Source organism: Dermacentor variabilis, chromosome 3 (assembly GCF_050947875.1).
Source record: "Dermacentor variabilis isolate Ectoservices chromosome 3, ASM5094787v1, whole genome shotgun sequence".
Lineage (NCBI taxonomy): Eukaryota > Metazoa > Arthropoda > Arachnida > Ixodida > Ixodidae > Dermacentor > Dermacentor variabilis.
The window spans coordinates 206,517,660-206,538,327 of record NC_134570.1 but is presented as its reverse complement, the minus strand read 5'-3'; the positions used below and the strand labels follow the sequence as shown (position 1 = coordinate 206,538,327).

Here is a 20,668-nt window from a genome sequence, read left to right as displayed (position 1 = left end):
CGAAAGTAACGAACGGGAGTACGGTGTACCAGTTGGTGTGGCCGGACAAGACATACATCCTCAACATGTCGCCCTGTGTTCGGTTGAAGCGCTCCGTGAGACCGTTCGTTTGCGGGTGATACGCGGTCGACTTCTGATGAAGGATCTGGCACTCGCGAAGGCGGGATTGTATCGCTTCTGACAAGAACACATGACCCCTATCGCTGAGTAGTTTTCGAGGAGCGCCGTGGCGAAGGACAAAGTTGTGCAGAAAGAAGATCGCAACGTCACGGGCGGGCACGGGGGATGAGCCACGGTCTTGGCGTAGCGCGTCAATTGATCGATGCCAACAATAATCCAGCGGTTTCCACATCCGCTGTAGGGGAGCGGGCCATAGAGGTCGGTGCCTACGGATTCGAACGGTCGAGCAGGGTACGGTAGCGGCTGTAGTGGGCCATTAGGGTGCCGTGGCGGAGTTTTGCTTTGTTTTCGGCAGGCGGTGCATGATCTAGAAGAGTTGACTGTTGGGCTAGTTGGTCGCCGACATTTCATGTAGTAACTTAGCGCGAATAAAACCAGCGAAACAAGAAAGACGGACAAGGACAAGCTCTGTCCTTGTGCGTCTTTCTTGTTTCCGTGGTTTTATTCGCGCTAAGTTATTACTTCAAACACGGGTACACGATAAAAAAATTAATTTATGGGGTTTCACTTTCTGCTTATGGGGCACGCCGTAGGGGAGGACTCCGGAAATTTCGACCACCTGGTGTTCTTTAACGTGCACCTAAATCTAAGTACACGGGTGTTTTCGCATTTCGCCCCCATCAAAATGCGGCCGCCGTGGCCGGGATTCGATGCCGCGACCTCGCGCTCAGCAGCCCAATACCATAGCCACTGAGCAACCACGGCGGGTGGCGTACATGATCGAACGCACTGCTGCACAAACCGATACATTCCACGCTAGTAATATCGTTGACGCAGCCTTGTTAAGGTTTTTAGGACACCGGCGTGGGCGCCCTTGAGGGTCACCATAGAAGTACGTGCACATATCGGAGCGCATGTGACGAGAGATAGCCAGAAGTCATTTCCGACTGGCAGGCATATAGTTGCGGTCGTATAGGTAAAGTGGGCTGCACGACAAAGGGGGCCGCTTGACGGCGTTGCGTCCGCGTTGAAGGAACGCCCGATAGTTACGGTAGTCGAGCAGCAGGGAAAGCGAAGGGTCCTTGCGTTGCTCGGATGGCATGTCAGTAGCGGTCAGTAGTGACAGGTCTGAGGTCGGAGAACAAGCGGAAAGAGAAGCCACATCAGGTGTCATCGGTGAGCGGGAGAGCGCGTCAGCGTCGGAATGCTTTCGACCAGAACGGCATAGGACATGAATGTCGTATTCCTGCACGCAAAGCGCCCAACGGTCCAGGCGTCCCGGCGGGTATCTCAATGAGGAGAGTAAAAAAAGTGCGTGATGGTCAGTGAGATGGTTAAAGAACGGCCTTAGAGATAAAAACGAAACATGCCCAATGCCCAAATGATGGCTGAGCATTCCTTGTCTGTAATGGCGTAATTCATCTCAACTTTTTAAGGGTACGGCTGGCATAAGCCACGACGTATTTTTCATTCGTGGCTTTCAGTTGGGCCAAGCCCGCACCAAGGCTGACACCACTGGCGTCGGTGTGAACCTCTATCGGCGCAGTTGGTTCGTAATGGTGAAGAACCGATGGTGAAGTCAGCAACTCGCGTAACTTGTCAAAGGCTTCTTCGCATGCTGATGGCCACTCGGAAATGCCTTTGCTTGCGGTAAGCAGCTACATCAAGGGTGCGATAGTAAAGGCGAAGTTTCGCACGAAGCGTCGAAAATAAGAGCACAGGCCTATGACTTCGCAGGGCCTTGATAGATGTGGGCTTCGGAAACTCGCCGACTGCGCGAAGCTCGTCCGGATGAGGAAGGATGAGGAAGGATGCCGTCTTTCAAGACAACGTGACCCAAGACAGCTCATTTTCGGGCAGCGAAACGGCACTTCTTGAGGTTGAGATGTAGGCCAGCTGAATTGAGGAAGTCAGGATGTCATGCAGAAGGGCGATATGTGTCGGAAAATCCTGTGAGAAACAACTATGTCATCCAGGTAACATAAACAAGTCATCCACTTGTGTCCACGAAGGATGGTTTCAATCATGCGCTCGAAGGCAGCGGGTGCATTGCAGAGCCCGAAAGGCATAACGACAAACTCGTACAGGCCATCGGCAACGATGAAAGCTGTCTTAGCGTGGTCAGCGTCAGCCATGGGAACCTGCCAATAGCCAGAGCGGAGTTATAAAGACGAGAAGTATTCGGTACCTTGCAGACAGTCAAGAGCATCGTCGATATGAGGCAGTGGGAAGACGTTCTTTCTTGTAAACCTGCTTAGGCTGCGCGATAATTGATACAAAACCGAACGGTGCCATCATTTTTGCGCACTAGAAGGACAGGTGACGACCAAGGGCTTTGAGAAGGCTGAATGACGCCGCGCTGAAGCATGTCGTCCACTTCTACCGTGATAACTCGGCGCTCTTCTGTGGAAACGCGATCCGCACGCTGTCGCAAGGGGGCGTGAGAACCGGTGTCGATAGTATGAGAGACACTTGCCGTGCGACTCATGGATGGTATGTTGCAGTCGAACGAGCAAACGAACTTGTTCAGTAAAACAAGAAGTTGAATGTGATGAGACGCTGAAAGCTCTGCGCAGATGGCATTGTCGAAAACTGCTGAAGGCAATGTTGATGAAACGGAAGTTATGGCAACCAGATGTGAACACGTGGCGCCATCCTGAACATCACGGTCTTCAGTACATGTGACGGCTTGCACAAATCCTAAGGTATCACCGTGCAGTATGGTCATTGGCTACGGGTACGGATTACCGATGGATATCAAATCGGATTGTGACCTAACAGTGACGACAGCGAACAGGAGAAATAAGTCCTTGCGGTGGGCAAGCATGTTCATCATCATCATCATCATCACCATCATCATCATCATCAGCCTGGTTAAGCCCACTGCATGGCAGAGGCCTCTCTCATACTTCTCCAACAACCCCGGTCATGTACTAATTGTGGCCACGTCGTCCCTGCAAACTTCTTAATCTCATCCGCCCGCCTAACTTTCTGCCGCCCCCTGCTACGTTTCCCTTCCCCTGGAATCCAGTCCGTAACCCTTAATGACCATCGGTTATCTTCCCTCCTCATTACATGTCCTGCCCATGCCCCCATTTCTTTTTCTTTATTTCAACTAAGATGTCATTAACTCGCGTTTGTTCCCTCACCCAATCTGCTCTTTTCTTATCCCTTAGCATTACACCCATCATTCTTCTTTCCATAGCTCGTTGCGTCGTCCTCAATTTAAGTAGAACCCTTTTCGTAAGCCTCCAGGTTTCTGCTCCGTAGGTGAGTACTGGTAAGACACAGCTATTATGCACTTTTCTCTTGAAGGATAATGGCAACCTGGTTTTCATGATCTGAGAATGCCTGCCAAACTCACCCCAGTCCATTCTTATTTTTCTGATTGTTTCCGTCTCATGATCCCGATCCGCCGTCACTACCTGCCCTAAGTAGATGTATTCCCTTACCACTTCCAGTGCTTCACTACCTATTGTAAAGTGCTGTTCTCTTCCGAGACTGTTAAACATTACTTTAGTTTTCTTCAGATTATTTTTCGACCCACTCTTCTGGTTTGCCTCTCCAGGTCAGTGAGCATGCATTGCAATTGGTCCCCTGAGTTACTGAGCAAGGCAATATCATCAGCGAATCGCAAGTTACTAAGGTATTTTCCATTAACTTTAATCCCTAATTCTTCCCAATCCAGGTCTCTGAATACCTCCTGAAAACACGCTGTGAATAGCATTGGAGAGATCGTATCTCCCTACCTGACGCCTTTCTCTATTGGGATTTTGTTGCTCTCTTTATGGAGAACTACGGTGGTTGTGGAGCCGCTATATATATCTCTCAGTATTTTGATATACGGCTCGTCTACACCCTGATTCCGTAATGCCTCCCTGACTGCTGAGGTTTCGACAGAATCAAACGCTTTCTCGTAATCAATGAAAGCTATATATAAGTGTTGGTTATATTCCGCACATTTCTCTATCACCTGATCGGTAGTGTGAATATGGTCTATTGTTCAGTAGCCTTTACGGAATCCTGCCTGGTCCTTTGGTTGACAGAAGTCTAAGGTGTTCCTGATTCTATTTGCGATTACCTTAGTAAATACATTGTAGGCAACGGACAGTAAGCTGATCGGTCTATAATTTTTCAAGTCTTTGGCGTCCCCTTTCTTATGGATTAGGATTATGTTAGTGTTCTTCCAAGATTCCGGTACGCTCGAGGTCATGAGGTATTGCGTATACAGGGTGGCCAGTTTCTCTAGAACAATCTGCCCACCATCCTTCAACAAATCTGCTGTTACCTGATCCTCCCCAGCTGCATGTTAGATGCAAGCATGTTAGATGGCGTAAACGCCACACTTTAGTCTGTCTGGCACGGCAGTGCAAGACAAGGTCACAAGCGCTGACGTCTCCGGAGGTAGATCAGTATCATCATCAACGAAGACTTTGGGAACATTGAGGTCGGCGCCAACTGATGGCAAGTCACATAACAGTGAAAGGGCCACTTGCGCGCACGAGCAATAGATGATAGCACTATAACGTGACAGGAAGTCCCACCCGAGGAATAGCTCATGAGAACAGGAGGGCAACACAAAAAACTCGATGATGTACAAAGCGTCCTGGATGACTACACGGGTGGGGAATGCAGCTGTAGGATGAATGCGTTGCGCGCTAGCAGTGCAGAGTGCCATGTCAGATGAAGAGGGCGTGACTTTTTTCAGCTTTCGACGAAGATTTTCACGTATGACGGAACTGGCGGCCCCGGTACGACAAACGCTCGGGCGGATGCTCACTCGACATGGACGTCAATGACATTCTGTGTTGAAAATTGAGGCCTTAGGAAGTTCGATAAACTTGCAATTCTTGCCTCCGGAACTGCGCTAGTCAGCTTCCCTCGGCAGTAGGTGGTCGACGACGCATAGGTGAGAGCGACCGTCGACGTGGAGAAGGAGAACGGCGACTGTCTCAACGGTGGACGCGATCGAAGGGTCTCAGCGGTGAGTCAGCGGCATCATGACAGCGTATCTGGGCGGCATGTTATGGAGCGTAGGGAAACTGGTCGAAGGCGTCAAGGTGCGAGGGTATGTTACGACGACAAAAGCGCGCAACGTGACCAGCACTTCCGCAGAGTATGCAAATAGGGGTGTTGTCTGGCATGCGTCACGTGTCGGCTCGATGAAGAAGCTGGGGTGACTGCCGTGGAATGCGAGCAGGGGGAACCCGGTGCGTTGGTCGTGGGACAGAATATGACGGTAGGTGTGATCGTGTGACAGCGGCAGCATAGTTGAGCGGCGACGGGTATTCGGCATAAGAGAGCGGTGCCGTCGGAGATGCTAAGAGCGGTGGGTAGTCAACATAGGAGAGCAGTGCCGTCACAGGAGCTGGCGGGCGAACGGGGGTAAGTGCGTCAGATATTTGGGCACGGATGGCTTGTTGCACGGCCGGATTCAGTGTTGGGGCAGGATCCTGGCTATGAGGGACCAGCGTCAGCGGGCGGGCCACTTTCTCGCGAATGAAATTCTTGTGCTGAAGGACTAGAGCAGAAGGATCGGTATGGCCAGTGGCAGCTGCAATGGTCGAGACTGAGTCAGCCTTTGGGACGTTTTGGCGGACGATGTTACGTTGGCGGCGCAATTCGCCGAAACTCTGACACAGGTTCAAGAGTATGGCGATGCTGGTTGGACTTTTGGCCAGCAGCATTTGAAACGAGTCATCAATACCCTTCAGAGTATGTTTGATGTTCTCGTCCTCCACCATCGTAGGAATAACACGGCTGCAGACATCCGAGACATCCTCAATATAGCTGGGGAAAGTCTCGCCTCGTCGCTGTGCTCGCTGGCGTAGACGCTGTTCGGCGCGTAGCTTGCGGACGGCAGGGCGGCAAGACATTTCGGCGAAATGCCTCTTGAATGGGGACCAACTCGAAATGTCAGATTCATGATTCTTAAACCATAGGTTTGCAGCGTCAGCAAGGTAAAATGTAACGCTATTCAGTTAATCTGGTTGTCCCACTTATTATGAGCGTACACATTCATAGGAGGACAGCCAGTCTTCGACGTCATGTTCTCCGGTCTCGCAAAAGATGGTCGGGTCGCGCTCACGGTGAACGCCGGCGCAAGTGTCAGGGGCAGCTATCGGTACAGTCGGTGCGTAAGTGCGTAACAGCAGCGCGTGGCGGGTGGCATGTTTTTCAGTGTGGTGTGAAGGCACCGGGGTAGATGTGATGGTAAAGGGACGGTCTGGGAAAGGTGTGCGTCTCTACGAGCAGCCGCGCGGTTGATTTACGCTTGTTGACAGACTTGTCGGGAAGGGGTATTTGAGGCGGACTTTACGGTAGTACGTGAGGTACTAACCATAAGTCACTCTATGGTCGCTGTAGCCTCGTGATGAGGCGCTTGCGGATGATGAGGCCGTCCGAAAAACTGCTAGTCTGAAGAGCAGTGACGTGCCAGGTGGACGCTTGCTCGGGCGACATCGTGCGCTTCTTCACTTCCGGTAAGACCTGCGTAGCGGGGTTCCAGAGCAAGTGGGCGTTGCGGCGACGGGAGGGTGGTGTGCCGATGAAAATACGGTGTGCTTGAGACGGAGATGAGTTCTCTGGTATAATGACGTAGTCGATGCGTACCCGCTTCGCCTTCTTCAGGATTAATACTGCGCGTGGAACTAGTTAGTGTGGTACCCAGATTCAAGCGTATGACCACGCCAATTGTCATGGGCGAGTGGGTCGGCTAGTCCGCGGCGTCGACATAAGCCACGTGCGAATCCGCCTCAGACCTATTGTCGAGTTGCTGAGCCTTTACGGCACGACGTGCTGTAATGTGGTCGTGGTGCATCTTCTTCAGGACAGAGGGAATTAGGAAAGTGTCGCGAATCTCCAGACGTATGAGGAGCTTGACTCCAACCTGCATGAGGTTAGGAATGCTCAGCTTACTGAGGACTTGGCGTCCTGTCGCGGTGTGGGAGAATTTATTTTCTGAGCGTTACAGGGACTGTCTCTCACTCGAATCATGCCTTTGGATTGTTATGGGAATGTGAAGATTGTGTGTCGTATTGATGGAAGCAACAATGCTTGTACCCCATACGCAAGGAATTATTTTTTTAATCCGGTAACATTAGGAACACCTCTCTTCACAATTCCTCCCTCAGAAAACATTGCTTTCGTCCTTGTGTGAATGGTGTTGTGAATAAACATTCATAAATTGGCAATCATCAGAACTTGCTCAGTCTCCCAAAAGATTTTTTTTTTTGCGAAAGACTCATTCGTACTTAGATTTCTCAAGATATACCCAGCCGAACTCACTCGACCAGACTCAAACTCCGCCAAAACACAACTTTACCGAACTTGTTCAGGCTCACACTCGCCAAAGTGCTAGTCAGCCAAGCTCACTGACTCAGACAGGGCAATGTTCTACTCACTCAAGCTTGCTACTACTAACAAAATTATAGTCACCCGAGCTCACTCCCTAACTCAGGCTCATCAAAATGCTACTCAGCCGAGCTTTCTCGGAATCAGACTCACTAAGATTCTACTCAGCCGTCCTCACACAAACACAGCCTCACGGGCCTGTCCAAGCGAAAGTAACGTGGCTGTTGAGTAAGTTCATCGACCTCTGTAAAATTACGACATCAAGGCTCTCGCCTGGGCAGTGCACAAGCAATCGTTGCTTAAGAGTGCGTGTTGCGTCTGATGAAAATAAGAATAATTGTATAAATCGCAATTAATTTCATAACATTTCACTGACCGTTGCACCAAAGTTCTGTCTCATGTCATTGGAAACACGTGCACTGAACTGGCATAAAACATATAGGGTAGAAATTCGCATCTATCCTGCAGTGTGCCCAACGTGTCATCAAGGCGGGGAAATGGGTAAACGCTCGAGAGTGTGATGGGGTTCAGTTTCCTGTAACGGACGCAGAAAATAATGGCGGCGTCTTAATTTTTGTAACGAAGACCATAGATTACCAAGGACTGTATGACGGCTAAATGATACTTGGCTGGAGCATTTTCGCTACATGATCTTGGATAACTTTGCACCCTGATGGCGCAACACGTCTAAGATGGTAACCGACAGGGTGCACAATGCTTTCTGTTGCCATGATGCGCAATCCAAGGTAGGCACCCGCGCACAGCTTGGAAAACAGCAATGCACTGTCGATACTGCAGGTTCAAGGTCTCAACAAATTGCAGTTCGATGTAGAATAGCTGGGCCTAAATTAGAGATGTTCCTATGGCAGATGATGAGAACTAAAAACAGTGTACGTCGTAATGTTTTCGGCACACCTCAGGGTGCTGAAAGCTCTGATGCCTCGCCTACGCATTCCCCGCCGTTTATAACTATTGAGTAACACTGGCAGCTGGCAACACCGAGAGGAGAGATGATGCTCTAAAAGGACACCTTTTCAAAGATTGCAGCGCATGAACCCCTAAAAAAGTATGCCGTGATGATGGCGTTTACAAGCTAAGCCGGTACTCATTGGCCAGCTAGTGGTTCCGAAACACACGTCCATGCAATGATTACTTTTGCAGTGGCGGGCTGAACAACATCAAAACGAGATCAAAGAGAGCTTAGACCACTATATGCAAAATTTTTGACATTTTTGACACGGTTGGAAAAGGGTGGTGACCAAAAGCGGGGATGGTTACAGCTGTAACTGTCACAACCCTGCTGAGGAGGAGTTGATGGCGCTAGACAGTGGGGCTGGGTAGTGTCACGAAGCTGTCTGACTTCGTGTTAAAGTTAGGAAAACGATGGCGCAAGTGTCATCGGCAGAAACGGAGTCGTTTGTACATGAATATCGAATACAGTGTATTTCAAGAGCGAAAGGAAACATTATTGGTAAGCCAAGGTACAATACATAAAAAATGGAGCTCCAATCTACGCTGTGAAAGTGGTTGGTTAGCGAAGTTGTGGTATCACCTGACCCGATAGACCACAGTGACGTATCCGTGAATTGGGTTCAGACGAGCCTGAGCACGACGCCGTTGTGCATATTGACGTTGCTATTGATGTCGTCACTCATGGTATTTGTACAGGTACAGCTGCGTCCCGCCTAGCATTAGTTTGACGCTGTTGTGTGTATTGACGTTGCTGTTCCCATCGTCACTCATCGTGTTCGCGTTGCTCTTCGAAAGTCCTGGACCCGTCGTGGTTGCTTAGTGGCTATGGTGTTAGGCTGCTAAGCACGAGGTCGCAGGATCTAATCCCGGCCACGGCAGCTACATTTCGGTGGGGGCGAAATGTGAAAGCACCCGTGTACTTAGAGTTAGGTGCACGTTAAAGAACCCCTGGTGGTCTAAGTTTTCGGAGTCCCTCACTATGGCGTTCCTCATAATCAGAAAATGGTTTTGACACATAAAACCCCAGCAGTTAATTTTTTTCAAAAGTCCTTGTTATGCGTGGTCTTCCCATAGCGCCATCCCAACACAAATGAAATCAGTTGATAAGCGGGCTCTTTTACGTAGAAATTTCAATATTGTCACCTCCTACTTTGTACGCTAGACTTGCCGCTTCCAGGCAACTGCAGCTTATGCAACCACAAATTTTACCAGGAAACACTTGCAGCGAACGCCATCCGCGAAGGCATGCTTTCTGCTTTATTTTTTGTTCTTTCCCCCGCATGGATGGACGGACGGATGGATGGATGGATGGACGGACGGACGGATGGATGGATGGATGGATGGATGGATGGATGGATGGACGGACGGACGGACGGACGGACGGACGGACGGACGGACGGACGGACGGATGGACGGATGGGTGGATGGATGGATGGATGGGTGGGTGGGTGGGTGGGTGGGTGGGTGGATGGATGGGTGGATGGGTGGATGGATGGATGGATGAATGGATGGATGGACGGACGGACGGACGGACGAACGGCATGAGCGTCCCCTTTGGAACGGAGCGGTGGGTTTCGCCACCAAGTTCTTGCCATTAAACTGCCCAATCTCCTACGCAACTCAAAAAAAAGAAAAGAAGAACACCACGATGAACTCCCACAACCAAATATCCCGATCTCCTATAGTGAACTTTGCTTTTGTACTTCTCCGTTTTTTGTCGTTTCCCTACTTCCACCAACCTTCCAATCGCCTCTTATCTCTGTTGCGGAGATGTTTACTTTTCCCTTGCTTTCGCTGAACCCAATGGCTTCAAGGAGGCCAGTGGTGCCTAAATCGACCGCTGGGCAGACGTCTTCTAATTCTAATAAAACGCGCTCCATGGCTTCCCTTGCTTTACCGCAGCAAGCACATGCTTCTTCTTCTTATATCTCGCTTTATAGGTGCGTGTTCTAAGGCTCCCTGAACTCGCTTCGAAAGGTAATGAGCTTTCCTTTTAGTATAAACTGTTTCTTTCCTGATTTCGTTTTTTTTTTGTTAGGTACTTACTCATAGCAGGTTTCTTTTCCATTGCCGCCACCCTTGAGATTATATCAGCCTCTCTGACTTTTCGCTTAACGTTCTTTGATGCTGTGTTGCTCAACCTACAGGCCGCATACTTGCTAGTAACCTTCCTTGTTCTTTTCCTCCACTGTGAATCAATGTTTTTTTCTTGTACAGGTACCTCAACACTCTCTGAGCACATTTACTTTCTCCCATATTCTTCAGTGGTTCTTCATAATCAGTTTTACTGTGAGTTTTCCTCGCTTCAAACCTAGTCCAGTCCATATCGCCCTGCACAGCTTCATTTGTAGTCTTCACGTGAGCGCCCAATGCGAGGCATCCCACTGGACTTTGGTTACCATCGAGTCCTGCTTGTACCCCTGATTTCAAGCAAACAACTGCATTTCCAAAAGTAAGTCCTGGAACCACTACATCTTTCCACATACCTCGGAGCACCTCGTATCTATGTATCCCCATAGCGCTCTGCGCTTCATTATGGCTGAATTTCTCTTCCCCTTTACTGTCATTGTTTTTTCCAGTGTTTCCATATATATCTATCTCCTTCGTTTATCCATATACCAAGTTATCTATATTCTTTTACCTGAGGTATTTCCTGGCCGTGTATTGCCAGTGTCCATTGTTTTCAATGAATACCATACCACCTGAATTTCTAACAGTAAATTTCAAACTTAAATTCTCGCCTTTCTGTTCACAGATATTATCCAAACGTCGAAAATTATTTTGCTTGTTGGGTAGCAACGCAATGCCGTCTGCATAAAATAAGCCTGGAAGCTGCTGCGCTACTACTGTACACGTCATCTTGTATGAGAGATTAAACCGATATTACTTCCTTCTAGTGCCCTTTCCATCCTCACCATGTACATCATAAACAGCAGTGGGCATAAAAGGCACCACTGTCTCAGCCTCTTGTTGATATCAACTTTCTCTTCGCACTTCATTCCTTCCCATTCAACGCAAACAGTATTTTCTAGATAAATCTTTCTCAAAAGCTGTAGGCAATTGCCACCTAAGCCTTCCCCTTCCAGAATATCCCACAAAATGCTGTCGTCTACGTTGTCACACGCTGCTATAATGTCTAAAAAGGCCAAATATAATGGTGTGCTTTCTACTCTTGATATTTCAATACACTGAGTACAAAAAAAATAAGTTATCATCCAAACGCCTACCTACTCTGAAGCCATTGTAAAGTTCTCCCAAAATACTCCGCCCATGCTTGCAGCTTTAATTTGATTGCCTGTATTGCTAGCCTCTATATTACCGGTGTAATGGTCAACACTCTATACGAGTGAATTCTATGTTTCTCCGCCTTACCTTTATAAGTTAAATTCATTCTACTTTGTCGCCAACTGTTTGGTATTAGTCTCTTTTAAAGTTTTTTTCCACTGCTTTCACCAGAGCTTCCTCAGTTTTTGGTCGTAGTTCATTAATCAGCCTAACGGGTACCTCGTCTAGCCCTGTGGCTGTGCGCTTAGGAATTTTTTTTTCAGCTTTCCTCCAGTTGAGATTTGTCAGCACCAGTTCCTTTTCCACCTGGTTCTCTATCATGCCCCCTTTCTTTTTCTTAAAATGTAACCTCTTCACTGCCTTGGAAAGATTCGGCTGTTATTTTTTATGTAATTTATTGCCGCTTCCCGTTCAAGTGTGTTTCCATCTTGCTCTAGAATATGTTGTTGTATTCTTGTTTACTTCCTGCCTAAAAATTTTATGTAGTTCTAAAATATGCTAGGTGTAGCCTTATTTTTCTCACGTATTTCTGACAAGCAACGTTCAGTTTCACCTGTTCTTTGCTTGCACCAGTATCTGAACCATAGACTTTCTCCCGGTATATTTCCCATTTACTGGCTACTTCATCCTGCGGCAACTGCGCGGGACGTGCGGAGGCGAATGCCATCTGGTGGTGCAGCAAGGAACCCAATGGCGTATGTGGTGTGCGCTTTCCGCGCTGATTGATTCAATTGTCTGTCGGCGGAGACGAAGAAATGCTGGAATCCTAGTGATATACAACTGCGCTCTTAAAACTAAATATATAAGGAGAATACACAGGTGCTATGCTCGTACAAGGGTGGTATGTTTAGGGAAGAAAGAGTTTGGGAAGAAAAAGGCTGAAGCGCGGACGGTGACAATCGACGATGATGGATAGCACCGAGCTAGCAGTGAGCAAGCCATCTGCCGCCACGATGAAAGCTGACCATAGTAGAGCGCCACTGCTGGACACCGTTTCGCCGTTCGCCAGCCACATCTTATACACAGTGGTGGGGACGCTGCGCTGGCCTAGATTGGGCGCCCTGGCGATGTTCGCCTACTTCAAGCCACGGACTCCTGCTTGACGTGACATCCGTTGCTTCGGTCGACAAGCACGCTCGTTTCTGCCGATGACACTTAAGCCATTGTTTTGTTAAGGTTGTCACGAAATCCAGGTGACAGGGGGAAAGCGTTACGGTGATGTCAACCTCTTTGCACCGCGCGCAGCCCAGTACTGCATTGCAAATCGGGGTGCCGACAAACATAAACTCCACTATAAAACTACTCCCTGAGTACTCAAAATGATTGAAGCGTGGCCGGCCTGACGAAACATCGTGCCGCTGATAAATAATTGACCGGCTTCTTGGTCAGGCTTAAGCAAATGCAGTGCTTCGGCTAGGAGTAAGTGACTTATCATGGTAACACCGGCGCCCATGCCAACTAGTGCTCTTACTATTCCGCCAAGAAATGTGACCCATAAACACCTATATCCCGTCAGGCGCAACTGCTGCATGAGGCGTTGGCACAGAAACAGTGAAAACGATGAAACGGCTGTTACTGCACTTGACTTTTGGCGGGAAACTACGTCGTTTAGTGCTCCGTAGCCAGCTGTTCGTTCTTCTTTGCCACTGCGGGCAGAGGCCCATCATAAAACAGTTCCGTTGGTATGACTGGCCCTCTTTGAAATGCTTCTGAAGGAAGCAGGGATTGGTCAATTTCTTTGTCGCCATCATGTACTGGGCCGTAAGTTCGAAGAACTCGGAAGCTTGTAAGGATCGTAGTCGTTGCGAAGCTAAAGTCGAAGATTGCTCTGATCCTTTGTGAAGCTGACGATCCGTGACTTCCTTGTTGGTGGTGGTGCGTAGCAGCAGAAATTTGAAGGGCGGACTCTGTCTGCAAGGAATTATCATAGCCTCGCACACTCTTGAAGGCCGCTTCGAATAGACGAGCCATTATATAGCAGGATCCGTAGTGGTGTCCAGAAAGGCGGTACTTTGAAAAATGGCCTGAATTTTGGCCTCCAAATGAAGCAGATATATAAGTTTCAGCTGCCTACTGATAGCCGCTTGCTCCACATACTGTACAATTCTCCAGTTTACTGCTGGGGATTATGGAAGTCGGCGTATAGCGGTTCCTTTTGGTGGTCGTGGCCATGGCAATCGCCAAACAAATGGCCAAAAAACGTGCAATTATTCAGGCGTTCAGGAGCAATGCTCTGCAGGAGCTCAACCGCAGGAAACCACAACCTAAAAACAAGATCTATCACTCTCCTAACATCGTGCCATGCATTGGGAGTGGCAGTTACATCCAAGTTCATATGTAACGCCATCCACAAGATGAAACCCTCGAATGAGGTCAACTCTAGCTGGTTGATACGACGGTGCAAGAGCAGACATGGCCTGCTGCTGGTCCTGACGGGGTCACTACTGTCCTCAGCCGCGAAATCAAGTTCGACGGCACGGCTAGGCAGGCTTGTCAATACACGAGTGAATACAGTGACTGTAGTGCTACTTAAAGGTAAGGAAAATTGCTCAAAAGCCGTGCAGTTGGGGTGTGAAGTTCGTGTTGAAATGTTCACCGCCTGGTGAGCAGGTGTTAGCCCAGCCGTCCTAGCATGCTGTCGTCGTAGCTGGAATGGTACCACTCCTGAAACCAAGAATATAATAGAGAGAAATGTGGACACCTAGAGGTTTTAAATAGATCCTGGACACAAAAAGGGGCATCATACAGAACGTATTTAGGTGTCTCTAATGCAACCTCCAGTGCTCCTGTGATTGCTGACAAAGAAACCAACATGCCCGCTATGCCAACTACTCAATTTTGCAGGCATGTGTTCCGCCTAAGTACTCAACACGACAAATCTTCTGTAGCAATAAAATTATTAAATAGAGCCTGATGTACAATTTACAGTAATTAAAAAACATATTAATACATTACCGTGAGGACGGGAAGATGGGCACCACTTATCCGCAATGGTTATTCGTGGTTCCAAATTTGGAGTTGTCTGTTGAAGTAATAACCAAAAAACGACAGAGGTTTATGGTAGCTGCCCAACAAATGATGCTGTGTCAGAATACATGCGACACTCTAGATAAGCTCAACTATACGTAGATGGCCCCAGTTTGCCCGATTCATCCACATCGACGTTCGTTATTCCTCAATTACGTATATAAACAACTATTCAATTATCCCAAGCAACGTCTTCGACTGCAGCTGAACTCTGTGCTAACCTGTCTGCAGTTCCGTTCACAACATCAACACAAGACGCAGATAAATGGGTAATTTTCAGGGACTGACAAGCCGTACTCGTGTTCGTTCTTAGATGCACTATCGATAAGTACACCGAGAGTGTACAAAAAGTCCCATCATACGGTTTTCTTTCAGCGTATACCAGGTCACTGTAGTTACCTGGAAATTGTGCAGCTGATGCAGCAGCGCGACTGGCACATCAAGAGAACGACAACTACACTTCTTATAAGTAGACCTGAAATACGTTGCATTTTGGGAGACGCGTCGGCACACCGTTCGATGGAACTTATCCAATATCGTTAGAAGGAACTGATAATCCTTCACATGTTTATAACATTCATTCCCTTATCAAAATTCTCACGCAGGTAGAGTTCAACAGGCGTCTCGAAACACTTCAGCGTCTGAGACTGGGTAATGCGTGCATGAAAATATTTCTACGTGGCATTGGCCGTGCTGAACCCCTTCGCTGCAACTACGGAAGTGCAGTTGAAAATTTTCAACATCTACATTTAGAATCCCACAATTACATTGAGCCAAGAAAGCGACTGGCGAAAGAATTCGTAAGTCTCGATCGAAGACGACAATGTGCTTAAATAAGCTTCTGGGACCCCGCCAAACAAATACTCACCAAAACGTGCGCTGACTACCCTTAAGGAATTTTGGATGTCACTTATATTGCGGTGAAGTACTACGGCAAGAAAGGCATGCGAGTTGCGCTTGGTGAAAACAACACACGTGCACCTATGCGCACTGTATATACGTATACTTCATGCATTGTTGTCTTATTTGATATTTTCGGTATTTATATTGGACTTGTTGTGTTAGCAACAATTATAATGTGTGATTTTATCATGTGGTCTTATCCCTTGCGGCATGATGCGTCTCGATATTGTTTTTGACACAATTTGTCAGCTTATTATGTGTAATTTTATAATTATTTTTTGCTACTGTGATATCTAATAATATGCGGTATTTGTGATACTATGTGGCACGTGGTACATTTTGCTTTCACCATTGTGTAGAGCAGTAGCCGTTATCATTTGTTCGTATAAACATCTCCTTATCTTTGTCAATAAATGATAAGAGGATTCGTGGTCTCATGAGCTTCACTCTCGACGGTCATATTTCAGTGAGGTATGAGGCCGAAGTACTTGGTGTATCATATTGTTAAACAGCGCGAAGCCAGACAAACCACCAAAATATTCACCGACTATTACGGTACTCAGTAATGCGAAATTTGAGCGCAGCTCTTTACTCGTTTTCATTACGCGATATATTCGCTGGCGCAGACTATCTGTCTAGCGGGGCACGTTGCAAATGGAGGGAAATGCGATGAGACTGCCTCGCTAGTCTGGAGATCGCGAGAGCCAGTGCGTGGGTGACGCGCGAGTCAGAGAAACTGCCGCCCACAGACCTCCCAGACGACGCGCGCGGCGCTGGCGCCATCTCGCAGTCATTGTCGCAGCACTGCGCCTTTCTTCTCAGGCTTTCGACGCACCCTCCTTTCCGCTTTTCTCCTCCATCCTTTCATCCCCCGCTGCGCTTCGCATCACTTTCATCTTGTAGCTGTGCTCGTACGCTCAGTTACGCCGAGCTACGACACCGAGGTCTGCCGAGGCTCGCCGCAGGGACGGACACCTAAGAGCTGCGCTTTAGAAAGAAGGAAGCGGAAGGCAATCGTTGATGGCGAGCATTTGTCTTCGTCTCTCACTATGATATAAAATGAATTGGCAATGTCAAAAGCGTGCATATATCCATTTATCTTTCATTTGCCTCAAACCTTTGTGAATTTTTGTTCTTTATCGGTTGAATTGTAGCTTTCACTAGTTGTGATCTTTGCTGATTTTATGAGCTCACGGCGGTTTTAACTTAGAATTCCGCGCACGAGCGTAAGCATAAACACAAGCTGAAGCCGGCACATGATAACACCGTATGAAAAACAGCGTGATAAGACACGAATGAAAAAAGCAGACGAAAATTCTCTCGTGATGGAACCACACCAACTGGTCCAGCTCTTGCGTGCGTGCGCGAGCTTACCGCAGCTTTTCTTCTCCTCTCTTCCCTCTATCTCATCTTTGTATTCCCCTCTTCCGTCCCCCAGAGTAGGGTAGCCAACCAGATGCATTTCTTGTTAACATCCCTGCCTCCTCTCATTATTTCCTGCTCCTGCTCCAGTCCTGAAGCAGTACATTATAGCTGTCGCTCACGGTAGCACTAAATGATTAGAAACCATGTGCCTCCTCTCTTTACGCAGACTGGTTTCTCGGAAACCTGCTCGTAATCTTCACGGTAACGACAATCCTGCTTTTCCAGACCTGCCCGGTGATCACGGACTTTTTCGAGGTAAGTACTGCATGTGGAAACACTATATTTAGCCTGGAGTGAGGGTAGTTTCGTTGCTCAAACACAAGCCTTTTGTATATGTTCTTCTATAGCAGGTGTACTCGAAAGTGGTTCCGTGCAACGAAGTAGTTCCTCTAACAGCATTTTAGGGTCCCGCGAGCACCCATGTCGCAGCCGACCGCATCCCCTCAGCCATTAACTTTTACGCTACAGTTTTAATTTAACAAAAGTAGTCAACGCCACATCACCACTTCGATAGTTCTTGCGAGAAAGACCATCGCGGCACACTCGTTGCTGTGTGATTTGCAGGCCTACAGTGTTCGCGCTGGACGCGTTTCGTTCATGCTCGCGAGGTAATCTTAACGAGATAGAGTCCTATCTCCTGCAACCTAAAAGCTATTTTCACATCTAGCGACTTGCGGATTCGTTGTCGACATATTACGAACGCCCGTCGGTGTATTGGTCAAATATATTACTTCAATTGGGTTTCAAGTGTAAGTGCGTCGATTGCAGAACAACTGCATCTAATAATATATCGAGAAATTACCAGCCATAACAATACCGCGTTCTTACAAAATGAGTTAGCTAAAATAAAAAGCTGGTGCACGAAATCACATGGGGGTGCAAATAGACACACAAATAATCGTTCACAAGCATTTCACGAAGACGCACATGTGAGAAACAACATATGAAGTAAGTGGTTCTTCCTTGCAAGCTGTTTCTTTACATAGGTACTTAAGGGTATTTATCACAGGCACGTTGATTCATTACAGCGAGGGCATGCGTAGTGTTATTTTTTTCGTCGAAACACGAACCCATTCCCTCAGCTAGCCTTAGATCTCCTGCGCACAAAAGAATGGGTGCACTGTAAGAGACCCACCTACAAACACCAGGCGGGAGAAAATTTAGAGTCCGGAGTATGGCAGCACGGTATGTAATCAGTATTAGTATTAATATAAATATTAGTATTACCGCTGAAATGCAAACATAAACATGGAATCTTCGAGAAGAAAGATGAAATTTAGGCCTGAAGCTTTTTCATATTATATGTAATGCCCAGACGAGAAACAGACCGCGATAAATACATTTCCCAGCCGCCATATGTATCCAGACGAACAGATAATGAGCTCAAGGTCAGGGATTATAATTTCAGAACAACTCGTTTCGAAGGCACATTTTCCCCAAGACCTTTTCTGAATGAAATTGACTGCTTGCTGCAGTTGTTAGCTTTCTTGATAACGAAGCTGTTGCACCTCCTCTTTAAATTAAATTTTCATTATTTCTAACTTCGACTGCCGCTGATGTAATCTCTTGCAATATGTGTAGAGATCACTGTGTAAACTTGAATCGTATGCTTGTGCCATTGCATGATGCCGTTGTCGCTTTACCTAAGCTCTAACCTAGAGGGCAATGATCTGCGAGAGTAAAGACGCCTTAGTTTTGTTTAAACAGGTGTCTACCCGTGTTGCAATGACCCGCATGCCTGCTACCACTTTTGCTATGCAAGTGTGGGCACGTTGTTTCCAACATCAAACAACGTGTGTCTCCGTCGTCTCTGTCGTCCTGCTTGCCATGTTGAGCTGCAGCTGAAATTAATGGAGTTACAAGTTGCCCACTAGTCCGTTACATTAAAGATCACCTGGGGAAAGTGCATTCAAAATTTCAATTTCATATATCCCTTGACATTTCCACAATTATTGTAACGACTGCATTTTTATTGTATCCCACTTCGCGTCTTTTTGGTAGCCCCAGGGCGGCACTACACGCCTAAATCAGCCAGTCGAGAATGTCAGGCGATAGGCTACACCAGGAAGAAATATTTACAGTAGGATGGCTTGGCTCTAGCTAACAGAATTTTCGCTTTATTTTGATGATTCACCCATAACAAATTAATTTCATCATTTACGCGCGGTTCTTGTTCACTCGCAAGATAGAACACCTTTCGGGAGTCCATGGCGCAAAGTGTGGTTGCAATCCTAAGGACACTTCTTGTATACGACACTGTGATCGCGTAATTCATACAATTATGTTAATGTGCTTTCTGCAACTTTTTAGCGCGTGTCATACACTATTACCTATTTACAGAGATGTCTCAATTTAATGTTTTGCAGCTGGTGGAATGGCAGCCCAATGAAAAGCTTCGCCTGCGCCTCTCAATCCTGCTCGTGTCCTTAGTCCATTGGGCTCTGGCGCATCTTGTGCAAGTATGGGCGCTTCTTTCTTTTTTTAATTTGAAGACAGTATGTGCTATGATATTCGCACATGAAAGAGCGTGCCAGAATACATGCTGCGCTCCTCATTTGGAAGCTATAGTGATGTGAACTAAACATAAAATAAAAATAAATATGCACATACTAAAATTTGCTATACTACACAATATTTCTTGACAACGATACAAACTCGAACGCGCTGACTTAGCTGTTCAAACTGATCCTGAAACACTATTCCACAATCACGATAAACCGTATCGAGTAACTAGAACTTTTCGTGGTGTTATTCTTAGAGCAAGTAATCACAGTGATATCATTATTAGGTAATTTTGATATTTGTGAGATTTTGAGGGTATTGTGAGGACGTTAACACAGAAGTCAAAGAGTGGGGTTGAAGATTATTATGCAAAAGACAAAGATGATGTTCAATAGCTTGGCAAGGGAACAGGAGTCCAATATCGCCACTTAGCGTCTAGAGCCTGAGAAGGAGTACGTTTATCTGGTTCAATTACTCACAGGGGATCATGAGAAGATCATTTACAGACAAATAAAAATCGGTTGGAGTGCATACGGCAAGCATTGTCTGATCCTGACTCGGAGCTTACCACTACCATTGAAAAAATGTGTTCAATGACTGCATTCTACCACTGCTCACATATGGGGGAAGAAACTTGGAGCTTGACAAAGGAGCTCGAGAACAAGTTAAGGACCGCGCAAAAAGCGATGGAACAAAAAATATTAGGCCTAACGTTAAGACACAGGAAGAGAGAGGTGTGGATCAGAGAGCAAACGGGTATAGCCGATATACTAATTGAGATTAAGAGAAAAAAAATGGAGCTGGGCAAGCCATGAAATGTGTTGGACGGATAACCGGTGAACCATTAGCGTTACAGAATGTGTGACACGAGAAGGGGAGCGCAGTCGAGGACGGCAGAAGACTATGTGGGGTGATGTAATTAAGAAATTTGCTGGCGCAAGTTGGAATCGGCTGGCGCAGGACGGGCAATTATAGATCGCAGGGAGAGACTTTCGTCCTGCATGGGACATGACCAGGCTGATGATGAATTGTGGTATATATGAAAAAATATAAGATATTTGTCCCGATCGCTGTCATCTAT

The 20,668-nt window shown here is 47.2% G+C and overlaps 1 protein-coding gene across 1 annotated transcript in view; it reads left to right on the top strand.

Moving 5' to 3' along the window:
* LOC142576609 (polyamine-transporting ATPase 13A3-like) overlaps positions 1–20,668 on the top strand; it is a 296,153-nt gene that overhangs the window by 273,256 nt on the left and 2,229 nt on the right. Inside the window, exons 29-30 of the mRNA XM_075686810.1 lie at positions 17,252–17,340; positions 19,452–19,544. Of these exons, the coding sequence (XP_075542925.1) occupies positions 17,252–17,340; positions 19,452–19,544 (182 nt within the window). The remainder of the gene's footprint in view (positions 1–17,251; positions 17,341–19,451; positions 19,545–20,668) is intronic.